The sequence below is a fragment of the Cryptomeria japonica genome, chromosome 3 (genome assembly GCF_030272615.1).
Source record: "Cryptomeria japonica chromosome 3, Sugi_1.0, whole genome shotgun sequence".
NCBI classification, from domain to species: Eukaryota; Viridiplantae; Streptophyta; class Pinopsida; order Cupressales; family Cupressaceae; genus Cryptomeria; species Cryptomeria japonica.
Window position 1 is genome coordinate 476,384,311 of NC_081407.1, and position 13,316 is coordinate 476,397,626.

At 36.1% G+C, this 13,316-nt stretch overlaps 1 protein-coding gene across 13 annotated transcripts in view; it reads right to left on the bottom strand.

Moving 5' to 3' along the window:
• Window positions 1–13,316, bottom strand: part of LOC131029575 (protein DECREASED SIZE EXCLUSION LIMIT 1) — a 279,735-nt gene that overhangs the window by 54,487 nt on the left and 211,932 nt on the right. For 10 of the 13 annotated variants that reach the window (XM_057960093.2, XM_057960089.2, XM_057960087.2 and 7 more), the window contains one exon: window positions 12,895–12,958. In XM_057960093.2, the coding sequence (XP_057816076.1) occupies window positions 12,895–12,958 (64 nt within the window). Of the gene's footprint in view, window positions 1–1,151; window positions 1,199–1,269; window positions 1,617–12,285; window positions 12,311–12,894; window positions 12,959–13,316 lie in introns of those variants that run through there. The other 3 variants (XM_057960097.2, XM_057960096.2, XM_057960098.2) reach the window with 3 other exon arrangements.

The window sequence follows — 13,316 nt, forward strand, 5'->3', positions numbered from 1 at the left end:
GCATTAAGTTCTTTCCTCCAAACAGTTTATTCAAATTTTAGTACATTTCCTTGGATAATTTATTGATCTATATGATCTAAGTTCTAACTGAAAACCAAAGAGAGCAAGACCAACAATGGCGTTGACTTTACCATTTCTACTTTGACAATCCAAATTTTTTTTTGCATCTATAGGTTGTTTCTAATTCCCACTTGCAATTCTCCACAAGTTCTTGTTCATAAGTTGCATGAAGATTTTTACTTTCCAAGTATGGAAATTAGGCCTAGAATATTTTTCTAATGGAATGTCTACTCTCAAGAAAAACAATATCCCCCAAAAAAACCCTTCTCAACAAACACTTAAAAAAATGGAATCGCGAGACTCAGCAAACCCTCTTAGAAATTTCCAAAAGTTTAAATTTTGAAATGCAACCCATGCAAGTCCTTCGAAATCATGATTTCTGGCCACTACTTTCAGATTTTCATAATTGTGCCCTTCACAAGTATCTTGTGACTTTCATATTTCATGATTTTTATTGTATCACAACCTATTTCCCCTATAAATTCATCCTCTAGGAAATAAAAAAATGTGAAACAATGTCATTTGTGTTGTCTTTGAAGGAATTGGTTTACACATGGCAAAGCAAGTTTGATTGCATGACTAAAGATTAGATTAATAGTATTTTGATGGCACCATGTATGTGTGGGCGAGCTTTAAAAACACAGTCTTCACAATGATGTCTTCATGCTGTTCCCTTTGCAATCCTCATGATGACTTCAAACCATCATACTGCTTTTTCTCACAAATTACACTCCTACAACTTCCTTTCATGGCTTCACTAGGTAAAATTATGGTGCTATGATACCATATTGAAAAAATGTTATAACATACGCAAAATGTAACTCAAATTATTAAAGTATTATCACATCATTGTTGCAAATATAAAAAGCTATATGATATATTATTTCATTATGTTGTTTTACAATGTATTAGCAAATGCTTATAAAGCACTGCATTCTTTTACTAACTCCCAACATTAACTTCTACCATATTATTGTTTATTTTATATTTAACTATTACTAAGTCACGAGGGTGACTTAATCACAAAAGGCAAGCCTTATATTCTAACAAATCAAACTCAATTCATAATTCTAGGGATTTACCTCACAATGCAATCCTCTTTTTTGAAAATGAAACTTTGTCTACCTTATTCAAGGGCCTGCTTCACAATGGAAACATGGATTTTGTTAAGAGAACTTGTTTTGCCTGATAGAAGGCTGCACATCACAATGAAATCAAAGACTTTCGAATATTAAACTTTTTTCTTCCTTATAAAGTGCACACCTCATAGTGCAACCTTGTTTTTTTTTAAAGTATACTTCCTTCCACCTTACATAGGTGCACACTTCATGGTGCATATCTGGTTTTCTTCATAGAAATGCACACCTTATTGTGTAATGACACATTTGTTGATATTTTCCATTTATAAGTGCATCTCTCATAAGGGAATCACAGTGCTTAACCTTCAAACGTACTTTCATTATTTGGTTCCAATTGCCATGACATGGGTTTTCTGTTTTCATGCATTAATGCTTTCACCTCTTTGCTGATTCATTGGATAATTTCATTTGTAGATCCTGCAAAGATACATACAAGAGAAGAAAAAGACCACAAAGATGATCTAGACAATCCAGATACACGACTTGTGTTTATTGAAAAGACAAATATTAGCTTAATACATTAAAATATACAAAAAAAATCATATGTGTACATCAAACCTCCCACATGCTAGAGTGGAGTGGACCAACTTGAGATATCTTATTGTGAGCTGTTGTACATCATTGCTTTCCATAGTTGCTCTTAATATCCCCATTCTATTGACATGTTCTACACCTTCCATTACTGATTTGGTCATAATGTCCCCATTCCATCGGCATCTACCCTTAAATATCCCATATTGAACCCATGATGAATGAATACTCTAATTGGATTTTTTAGACCTTTCAAGAACCCAAATGAAAATGAATGTCACCTAGCCACACTACTGTCCATGGTTGGTGAAGTTCAATTTTGCTTCCTTTAGCCAACATACTAATTATAGCTGGTTATGTCTGCTGAACTAATGTTCTTGTAAATTCAATGCATAAGAATAGACTTCTCAAAGTACTTTGCGAGGAAAACAAGACACAATCTGCAACACACTTGTAATAGGTAAGGATTCAAAATGTTATAAAGTAAGGAGACTTAACCAAAACAAGTTGCAAGCGAAGGTCTTGAATGTACTCAAGAATCAGTCCATCAGTAACATGTACCATGTCTTAGCAAAACCCTACAATGGACTACTAGTGTTTCTACTATTCATCTTGACTTCCCCTAGAAACACCAGTTTTCAGCTGCTCAAGCCAGGGTGGAAGCTAATCCACATTTAAGTTGACCAAGTGAGTATCTCTTTACCCTATCTCCTTTGCTTATGTCCTATTTCCTATTTATTTTCCTGCATATTGTCCCTTACATGTGTACACTAAGAGAGGCCTTCTACATTTTCCCCTTTCAGAGGTTGATATATTAGAGTACATTTCTTAGTGTATACAACATTTATCTTAAAATACAACTAAGACAACAGAGATCAAAGAGAGTAACAATTCTAAGACCATGCAGTGCCAAGAAAAGATCAAGAGCCCAAGATAATCACATCTAAGATGTTAGAACTTATACTATTAATTTTTCATATTTTGGGAATTCTTTTATTTGACATAACCCACAATCTCTTAATATTTGGCATTTTTTCTTATCCCCTTGCCATGCTTCTTGTGGAATACTCTTGAAGCATAGCAATCACATTCCTAGAAAACCTCAAATTTTGAAGTATTATGGTCTATACGTTTTGATCAAGAAAATAAGAAACCAAACCACAAATTTAAAAACAAAATGCTAAAACACCTAACGAATACTACAAAAATTATTGATGAAACCTAAAGAGAGAAATCTCTGTTGGACATTTTGTCATTGATGTCTCTATTGGAGCTTGACCAGCTTGACCTGCTTGGGGAGCTTGACCAGCTTGTGTGTCTGCATCAGCAGTGTGAGAGCTTGCTTGGTTCTTGTCAGCTGCTTACTTGTCCTCCAGCTGTGACAAATCAGATTTTTATGCCATGTCATGAGCTGAATATTCTACATGCTATGTCAGTGTTGGATAGTCAAAAGGGTCAAGTTTTAGTGGATTCGAATCTCTTTTTGGCATTTTGTGGGCAAGCTCTTTTATTCTAAGGTTACCATTTTATTTGGGAATATTATGTTGTGGTCTTCAGATTTCTTAAATAGGGTGGCCTTGCGTTTTTTATTTTATTCGATGTTAGTGCTGTGCCAATTTGGTTGCATCGAATTTATAGTGTCAGAGGTATGGTTTGATTTACTTACGCATACACAAAATCTGAAGTGTAGTGATTCGAATATTTCTTAATTGACAGCAAGCTGGGTGACTGTTATGGTGACTGGATGATTAATGTCAAAACTTCCACGATGTGTATGTCAGATAGAAGAAGCATGCACGAGCAGATATTCTTTTTTCAAGAAAATCATGGAGTCAATTTTAGATATCATGGTAAGGTAGCAGCGACTTTTAAGTTTCAAACCGAAAATCTTTATTGATTTTTTTTCTGGGTGTGTAGAGCCGTTTCAAGCACTTTTGATAGCCTTTTGTTTAGTTAAAAAGAGAAGCTTTTCGATTTGAATAGAATTTTTTTTGGCACGAAGTTGTGCGTGAAGAAACGAGGAAGTGAAGTCGTGAAAAATTCCGTGTGCATTTTTTGTGTGTCAGTGGCTGTGCAGAAGTTCTGGAAGGTTATCCTCTCAAAGAGTTGGGTTCTTTTTGAGTTTTTTTTTTTTTAAAGGGGGGAGAGAAATCTGTGTTGACAGAAGATTTTTTAGTTCGGTTGCAAGGTTTTAGGAGATATATGGAGGCATTTTTGATTTTTGTCTTAGTGTGGTATCTGAAAGTTATGTCTTTGACAGAGCAGTGAACAGGCAGTAGAATAGATTTGAGCTTTGATTAACAGTGATATATGCATATGTTTTTCTGAGTTTCTTTTGTGTAACATGCCTGCAGATTTCAACTAAAGAGTTCAGAGTTTGGATTTGTGATTAAATTCGTTCTGTAACCAGCACGATTATCTTCATCAGATATTGTGTGTGGATTTTTTCCAGCTGTGAATGTTGTCATCATAAGATTCAAAGTTTGAGTTTAATTCTTTGGAGTTGCTCTGTCTGAAGTAAAATATTGTTCTGAGCAGTATGTTTGAGGTGGAATTTGCTGTAGTTTTTAAATGAGTCAGAAGGAAACACTAAGAATTGAAGATCAGAAATATAACAAATATATTGAAGTTGGTGTTTGACCTCTCAGTATACTGGAGTTGGTGCTTCAGTTCTTCAGAGTTGGTGCTCAGTGTTTGTAATCTGGGTTGGTGCCCATTTCTTTTTAATGACAGCTATTTGATGCCATGGTTTCTTTATCCGAAAGGGTTTTCCACGAGAAAATTTTGTGTTCTAGTTTCTGTGCCTTGCTTGTATTTCTATATCTTTGTTTCAAGTGGCTACATGAGTTATTAGAAGTGTTAAAAATTTCAAATACTGATTCACCTCCCCCTCCCTCTCAGTATTTGCTGTGGGCTTCTCAATCTCAACTCATTAGTATAAGATTTGGTTGTATGGATTAAAAAGATGTATTATAAGGATGCACTGGCATATTCACTTTGGTTTGGAATATATTGATAGTTTTTGTATTGGGCTTGAGTTGCAAATACATCGTGTAGACGTGTTGTGACCATTTCACACATCGCCCCATTAAAATGGGGACCCCCTCTTTTTGCTCGGTTTTGCCTGTTTCTCTCTCTGCTGTTAGGGTTTTGGGTTAGTGAGTCAGTCGTCTGGATTAAGGTCAAGCCTTAGGGTTTCCGTTTTGATCATTTTAAGCCAGAGTCCAGTCAATCTTGAGAGCTTTTTGAGCTTCCTCCCGTAGGATGCAATTTTGAATAAGGTGAATTCGTCAGGTGGTCAAGTGAGTTGGTCTAGGTTCAGTCGGAATTTTGATGCAGAGTCCAATTTTTGCCTAAGTGTTGATGATGAGTTATGGAATCTTGTATGATTGAATGATTTTGACCAAATTTTGGAATTTTGATGATTGATCCCGGGTATTGGAAATGACCTAACTTTGCCTTGTGAAGTGATTAAACCCTTGAAATCGTGATATTTTGGCCTGTGGAAGACAAATCGCTCCTGTCCCTCACTGAAGGACCAGAGCTTGTTTCTCAAAATTTTATTGTCCTTGCAGGATCAAGATGATTTTCGGATTGGAAGAGATAAAGGGAGGCATGTTCTTTCCGTTGAATATAATTTGAAGAATTTCGCGAACATGGAAATGTGCCAGGAGCAAAAATCGCTTCTGTCCCTCACTGAAGGACCGAAGCTTAAAATCCAACATAAGGGTCCTTGCAAGATTTCAACAATTTCGCGATTTGAGGAGAACCAAGGAAGTACATCCTGTCAGTTGAATATAACTTGGAAATGTCATCATAAGGAAAATTAGACTTAGAAGCAAAATCGCTCCTGTCCCTCAGCCAGGGACCAGGGCGAAATTTGATGATAGCTCCCGTCCCTCTCCCAGGGACCAGAGCGAAATTCCTTATAGGGCAAAATTGGGGCAAAGATCAAGTGAAGATTAGGTTTGAGGAAAGCAAAGAAGGTGTAACGGACCCATTGAAGACAAATTGAAGATTGCAAGACACCGAAGCGAGGCCCATATTTGCCTAGGCGCTCCTGTCCCTCAGTCAGGGACCAGAGCGATTTCTTCCTTAGATCAAATTCGCAACAAGATAAAACGAATGCCATGCCAAGGATAAGTGAAAGGGGGCACAACGAATCCGTTGAAGATAAATTTGGAAGTTAGCAAAGCACGATTGAGCCTACAAGTGTAAGTTCACTCCTGTCCCTCAGCCAGGGACCAGGGCGAAATATTGGTTATATTGCCTTCCTTACAAATATAAAGTCACTCCAAGTCAAAGTACAAGGTGGCAATGACGTTTGAGGTGTCTCGACGAAGAATGAAGTATCAAAGACTGCAAAGGTGATGGAAATGCCCAAGTTCGCTCATGTCCCTCTCCAAGGGCCCGGAGCGAAATGTTCAAATGTGTCCAAATTTAAGTTGCCACTCACATTTCAAGTGTTCGAAAGGGAGTAAAGAACATCATTTTGCGCCTCAAAGACAATTGCAAGTCAATATGATGAAGGATTTACACGATATGCCCAAATTCGCTCCTGTCCCTCAGTCAGGGACCAAAGCGAAATCTCTATGGGGGTTCAAGTTTTGAATGTTAATCACATTTCAAATGTTCAAGAAGGACCAAAGGACATTGTTTTACACTGTGAAGGCGTTTGCGAGTTGATAGAAACAAGGATGAGCCCAGGACACCAAGGATCGCTCCTGTCCTTCAGTCAAGGACCAGGGCGATATTAATTAAATCAATCATTCGCCCCACAAGATCACGTCAAGCAAAGGTACACAAGATCGAATATGTCATTTGAAAGGTCATGAACGAGAAGCTAAGGTTAAGAGATGACGAATTTTGGCTAGAACACAAGGATCGCTCCTGTTCCTCACCAAGGGACCAGGGCGAAAATCATTCCAACATCAAATGTGCCTTGTAAAAGACAAGTAAATTATGCGTGCTATGAAGGGATAACGTTGTTACTTGCCTCGTGATGAAGATTGGTGATCGAAGAAACAAGGATCAAGGAGAAACACAAAGTTCGCTCCTGTCCCTCACCAAGGGACCAGGGCGATATTGACCTTAAGAGGCATTTATCCACAAAGTTGAATCAATCAAGCTCGAGAAACCCAACGAAGGTGCTAGTTTGCACGTGGAGAAGGTAGTTTTGAACGTAAAAGACAAAAGAATCAAGGCTAAAATGCTAATTCGCTCTTGTCCCTCTCCCAAGGACCAGAGCGATATGGTTTGTATTTTTCCATCTCCCAAAATTTGGCGCTGATAACATTTTTGAATTTTATTAAATGCTAAAATCAATAAAATTTGAATATTCAATTAAAGTTAGCATGTAAAATTTGCGCATGGACATTTAATTAATTATTTTTTGCCTTTAAAAAATCGAATTAATTAATTGCAAGGGCATTAAATGAATTAATTATTATTTTAAATAAAAATTAAAGTGGGGTGAGCGCTTAAATTTCAAATCTTATATTTTACAAAGTCGGCCCTTGGTTTTTATTTAAAAATTGTTTTAAATTGCCTTATTTTGCAAAGTCGGCCTAGAGGTGAATGAGAGGGTGAGTGCCTATAAAGGGGGAGGTAAATTATTTCATTTTCAAATCATCATTCAACATTCCTTTGCATGCGATTTGGAGAGTACTAGGAGAAGTGCGAATTTCATAAAGGAGGTGCGAAACATCATCAAAGGGGAGTGCGAACTTAGTTTCAAGTGAAGCGAGCTTGCCATCAAGACATCGAAGGACCCAAAGGTGGCGAAGTTGCTAAGGAGGACGTTCGTTTGAAGGGAATCACGTTGAAATCTTCCAAACTCCGATTTTTGCCTAGGCGAATTTCTTAATTTTGCATTTTAGAGTTAGCTCTCAAGAGGGGTATGGCAATGTGATCCCTTGTCTTGAATTTTGAATTTTGATCGTAGCTCGATCATATTTAGGAAATGATAACTCAAAGACTTATCATGAAGTTTCCTAAATTTAATCTCTAATCTATAGTTATACCTTGCGAAATCTAGTTACTTATTGTGAAATGTTGTGTAGGTACCAAGATGGCGACTCCCAAGCTCGAAAGATCCATAAGTCGGAAGACTCTCCCCTCAAGGAAAATCAAGCCAGATCAAGGACGGTCTCATCAAGGACGATCAAGCAAAGATAAGGGCAACCTCCTCCAGTCTAGCGTTGACAAGGCAACCTCTTCCAATCCAGCCTTCCAAGGCGAGGTACATCAATCATCCTGCAAATCAAGGACAGAAGGAGTTAGAACAAGAGCTAATTAAAGATAGCTTCTCAACGACATCAAATTGAATATCTACCAAGCTACAAGTGTCAGACGAGGTGGAATCCTAGTCATCACTCCTCCAGTCGGATTGGTCCACCTCAACAATGTCCAGGTTCAATGTACCTAATTCATAGAAGGTGGCACAAACTCCGATGTACCTACCCTAGCTATCCATTGGTGGAAATTTCTAGAAAGGACATGTGTCCAAGCAATCCAAATTCATCATTGGTCAAGCATTAAATGTTATGTAATGGTTGTAATAAACCCTAATTAGGGTTTAGGTGTCATAATCTTGGCCATTGATCTTCTTTCGATCTGGACCGTTCATTGTAATTGAGGATGCTATATATACCCTCATTTCTTTCATTTTTGTAACTAGAACTAGAACTAAAAAAAAATTAGAGATTAAGGAGAAATTAGAGAGATTAGAAGCAAGTTGTTTTTGTAGCAAGATTGAGCTTTGAGGGAGGAATTACAAACAATTGTTGTACATGATGGCTTTGAGATCAATAAAATATTGAAGTTATGGTGTTTTATTGTAATTCTCGTGGTTATCTTCATGGTTGTTCATTTTCTTGAATCATTCTCAATCAAAGTAGTGTGTTAATTCGAAGGACAAAGTGTTGGACTTGATCTTTGGTAGGATTCGCTTTCCAAACCACTAGCTTCTTGCTGATTGTAGGAACGCCTTGCGTGGTCGACTGGAGATATTTAAATCGCTTAAACCTTCAATCATTGTTGTATCTTGAATATGTACCTTCGTGGTGGTGTCCTTGATACTTGATGTATTGAAAAATCATTTGTTACCTTAGAAGATCGCATCAATTTCAATTGAGTTGTTAATTTATGGCAATATTGAAGTTGGTAGAATCTTGCCAAGTCTCGTCTACATGGAGTCATTCTTAGGGTTAGACTAGATTAGATCTCTTGCAAACCCTGCCCTTTGATATTTTTTGAGAGCTTGTTTAGTTTAGAAAATTCTTCGGAAACGTAAGGCCCCTTGATGACACAGCAATCACAACGACCACTGGTGCTTATCCACACGTAGAGACCCTACTTACAAGAACATTGGAGTCACCCTAACTGATCCTTCTTGCGATATCTTCAGCAGTTAGAGACTTTATTCAAGAGAGGATAAGATGCCTTTGGGTATTTTATTCTATGTATGATTGTGTACAAAATACACGTCAACAAGACGTGTATTCAGTTTTTTGTTGTGAGTATGAAGTTATGATGTCTCAATCATTGAGCCTATTTGTAGCAGTGATGGAAAAGAAATGTTGATTGGAATTTGCACATTTCTTTACATGGATACTGAATTTGTCATCATATGGCATCAAATTGATTTTCTAGGCTTATTTGTTAAATTGTTTGGCAATACCAAACATGATGGATCATCATAACCAATGTAGTTGAATGGGCCATAGAAAATCAGTTGTTGCGTAGCTATGTTTATATGTTGGATTCCATTACAACCACAAACAGGCTTTAATCCTATAAATTTTTATCTTGTTTCTTATCACACATGGCAAGCATTGGAGGTCCAGGTTTAACTTAGCTGGTAAGACTTGGTCACTTAAATTGTAATCACAAGTTGTGACTAACTACTGTGCAGCAAATACCAAGGATATTTAAGCTACCGTGTAAAAGAATATTCATAGGCATGTAAAACCTAGAGGGCATTAATAGGTATAGGTTTCTATTTGTTTCAAGCACATAAACTTCAATCGTGTAATTAGTGGATCAATTTTAGCTATATGAACATGCATTTATCTCACCAATCCCATATTAGGAATATTACAATGTAGATAACCCGGTATCTCCAATAATGACATTATTTACAAAAATGCATGCATAATATTAAAAACAGTTAATAGAGCAATGTAAGAGGCCACCCCAGTTTACAAACAAATTTTTTGCACCTTTCTACTTTCCAATAATTTACTGTTCAGGCATTATGTCAAACATTTCACATGTTGGAGTAAGAATTGATTTTCTGATTTCCTTGCCAGTTTATGTGCAGCTATGGTAAATGCATCAACAGTTGCACGCAGTTAGGGGAGAGAGGCTTTTTCAATGTTGATTCTCTGTTTTTGCAATACTTTTCATTTAACATTCATCCCAATTCTTAAATTTAAGATAAGAGACTGTTCTAGTTGGGGTAAGACAGCAAACAATGTTTTATTCAATAATTGCAAATATAAGTTCAGTTACACAGCTGAGAATGTAGGGCAAAGTATGACCTCAACTCTTGAAGAGAATTTCTGTGTTGCAATGTTGCAAGATAACAGTCCAATATTTGCCTTATATTTATTTATATTATCAGAGCTTCAGCATACAACTAAAATATACTACATGCTCACACACAATGCAAACTGAATGAAGGAAACATCATATACTGTCAAAGACACTTGCTGACCTTAACAGTTGATACAGGTTTGAATCATAATCTTTATACTCCCATACACACATTCTCTTGTCTGTAGCTACTACCAGATCGCCCCAGCTAGGACTTGTTTTTATGTTACTCTTAAGCCAAGTCTGAAAATCTTATATATCAATGGCACACCCTACTATTGCTGTTTCAGACCCAGCTCTACTTACAAATCTGGCTATCTCATCTAGCAACAGGGACAGCACTCCAGCGATGGAAAGATACAAGCGCCAAGCAAATGGAGGAAGACGTAATCTCACCCAGCATACACCATTTTTAATGCCGACCAAACAAGTTCATACACCCATCCCTTCTTTTTGTACACCTATTCAGTTAGTAATGTAGCAATCAATTGGAGGACTACCCAATTTTCCATGACTCTTTCCTTCAAAACCTGACAAACTGTAAATTACTTGATTTCTTTATCCTTTATCACCTTCTACACCTTATTTTATAGTTTCCAAGTCTTTTCTATAAGGATACGTCTGCTTTCAATCTTGGTGCAACAGAGTTTATGGTTATTGACTCCTTTAATTGCCATGATTCTTCTTTTATTTTCTCGGTGACGATTCATTCATTCAAGAGTCCTAAAGCTTTTAAAAATTCCTCAAAAAGCTGCCAAACTGTTGACCATCTCATCTAAAAGATAGGTCAAAAGGGGTAGAATAAAAATCCTAATTGAATTTAAAGTCCTTCCAGGCTTCTGCTATCTTATTTCTCATGATTCCGAGTTAAATACTCATCAAATCTTTTATCAATCAATAGCTTCCTTGGTACTCTGAAATAAGCCCATTCCCAATTTTAAAATGCTTCGTTGACCAATAAGTCCTCAACAGGGTTACAAACTTACAACAGATGGTATCAAGGCTTACAAAGCTTTTATTTAAATATGCAACAGCCCTTTGGAACTACACAGCTCTATGTAGAATAGTCCTCAAGCAAATAGGAAGTACGGCTGGGTTAGTAGGCCCAACAGAAGATAATAATATTTTATATTAACCATTAACCGTCACACACTACACAAATTTCAATCCTTTGAACTTGCACACACAATTCTAAATATATATCTGCCTGTAATCTGATATAAGTTCAAACCTATAAAGTGGGGAAACCTGAACAATGATAAAATCAACACTTAATCCTGCAAACTTCAAATTTTCTGTGCAACCTGTAACTCTGAATGAGCTACGCCATATAAACCAGAGAGGATCCTTCACAACTATGGTCAATCTTCTCCAGAGGGTTTTCGTCCTCAAGAAGGCTGAAACAAACCAATTTCAATCCCAAGAATACCAAGGGTTTCACCAAAGAGAAATCAAATAAATTGCAAAATACAAATGCAGCCTTCAATTGACTTAAATACTTTTTCCCATCAAACTTTCCAAAAAGCACAATTTAAAATTCAACTTTTTAATTAAAACTCCATTTTAGCTCCAAAAGACCTTTTTATTAAAAAAAATAATAATTTTGATACAAAAGGTCCCAGTTTTATGCATCCATGATTTAAAACTTTTCATACTCTTTCCAACGAGCTATAACACTAAGGTTCTTTTAAAATATTTTAATAAAATTTAAATAACCTTAATGAATAATTTAAATAAAGCCATTAATACACCCAAGTTGTGGAAATTGTCGAAAAGTGTTGGAATCAAAATCTGATTGCATTGGACTGATACCAATGATGAAGAATGAGAATTGAACCAGACCGGATGACTTAGAATCTTGAAAAACACACCAGAAGCCAACAATCACTTTGGAAAGTGGTATAAGTGTTCTTACGACTAACTGAGCTCATTGGCAACATCAAATAACCCCTCCGTTAGAGCCAATTACAGTGCTAGAGAAACTGAAAATGGGGGCATTACAAACAAGTAGTGATATATTAAGGTGTCTTTATGCTAGCAAACCAAACAATTTCATAGACTGATAAACTAAAGCAATATTGAACTTTCAAATACAGAGGAAAATTCAAGCCGATTCAACTCTATCTTTATGCCTATTAAAACTTATCAAGTTGCATTGAGCAAAATATATCAAGAAGTCTAAAAATCCCTCCACTAAACTGATTATCTCTATCTTATGGATTATTTTTCCAATGAATTGCATTTATGGAATGCAAATTGAAAGAAGAAATGGACAATCTGATATACTCTTGTGCAAGTATGTGCACATATGACAACACAGTTAGGTATTTAAAAAAATAAGTATGTTTAAATTATACTTTATTTTCTATCTACAAATTCCATAAGACATCTCCAACATATATTAAAAAAAAATGCTTTGAAGTTATACTCTTTTGATAAGCATCAAAATTAAGATAAGAATTTTCTTTACAATATAATATCATAACAAAGACTATGATCCAAACTCAATAATGATTTTGCATTCCAAATTTCTACAGAACAGAATAGAAAGAGATAAAAATGTTACCGTAGCTGAGTGATATTTTAATATAGCAAGTGGCTTCTTTCTTCGATAATCATACACACGAACCCTAGTTTTACAAGGAAAAAGCTAACATAAGAGACAAAACCACATGAAAGGAAATTTAACAGTAACTTTTTACCAGGAAAACATAAATAAGATGCATATCATGCTTGGAAAACAAAAATACCAATATAAAAGCAAACACAAGAATATATCAAATATATCATTAACGATATTTGATTACGCAAGCAACTCATGTGTAAATGTAGTTTCTTCAAGGAAAAATGGAGACATTTAATCCCCAAAATGCTTGAATAGGTTTCCAAATTTAAAAGTTTTGTGGGGACCATATTGCCTTTCTAGGGGATATCCTTCTAATAACTGTGAGTGCTGGTGGCAATGTCAATATAAAATCTAAAAAAAAA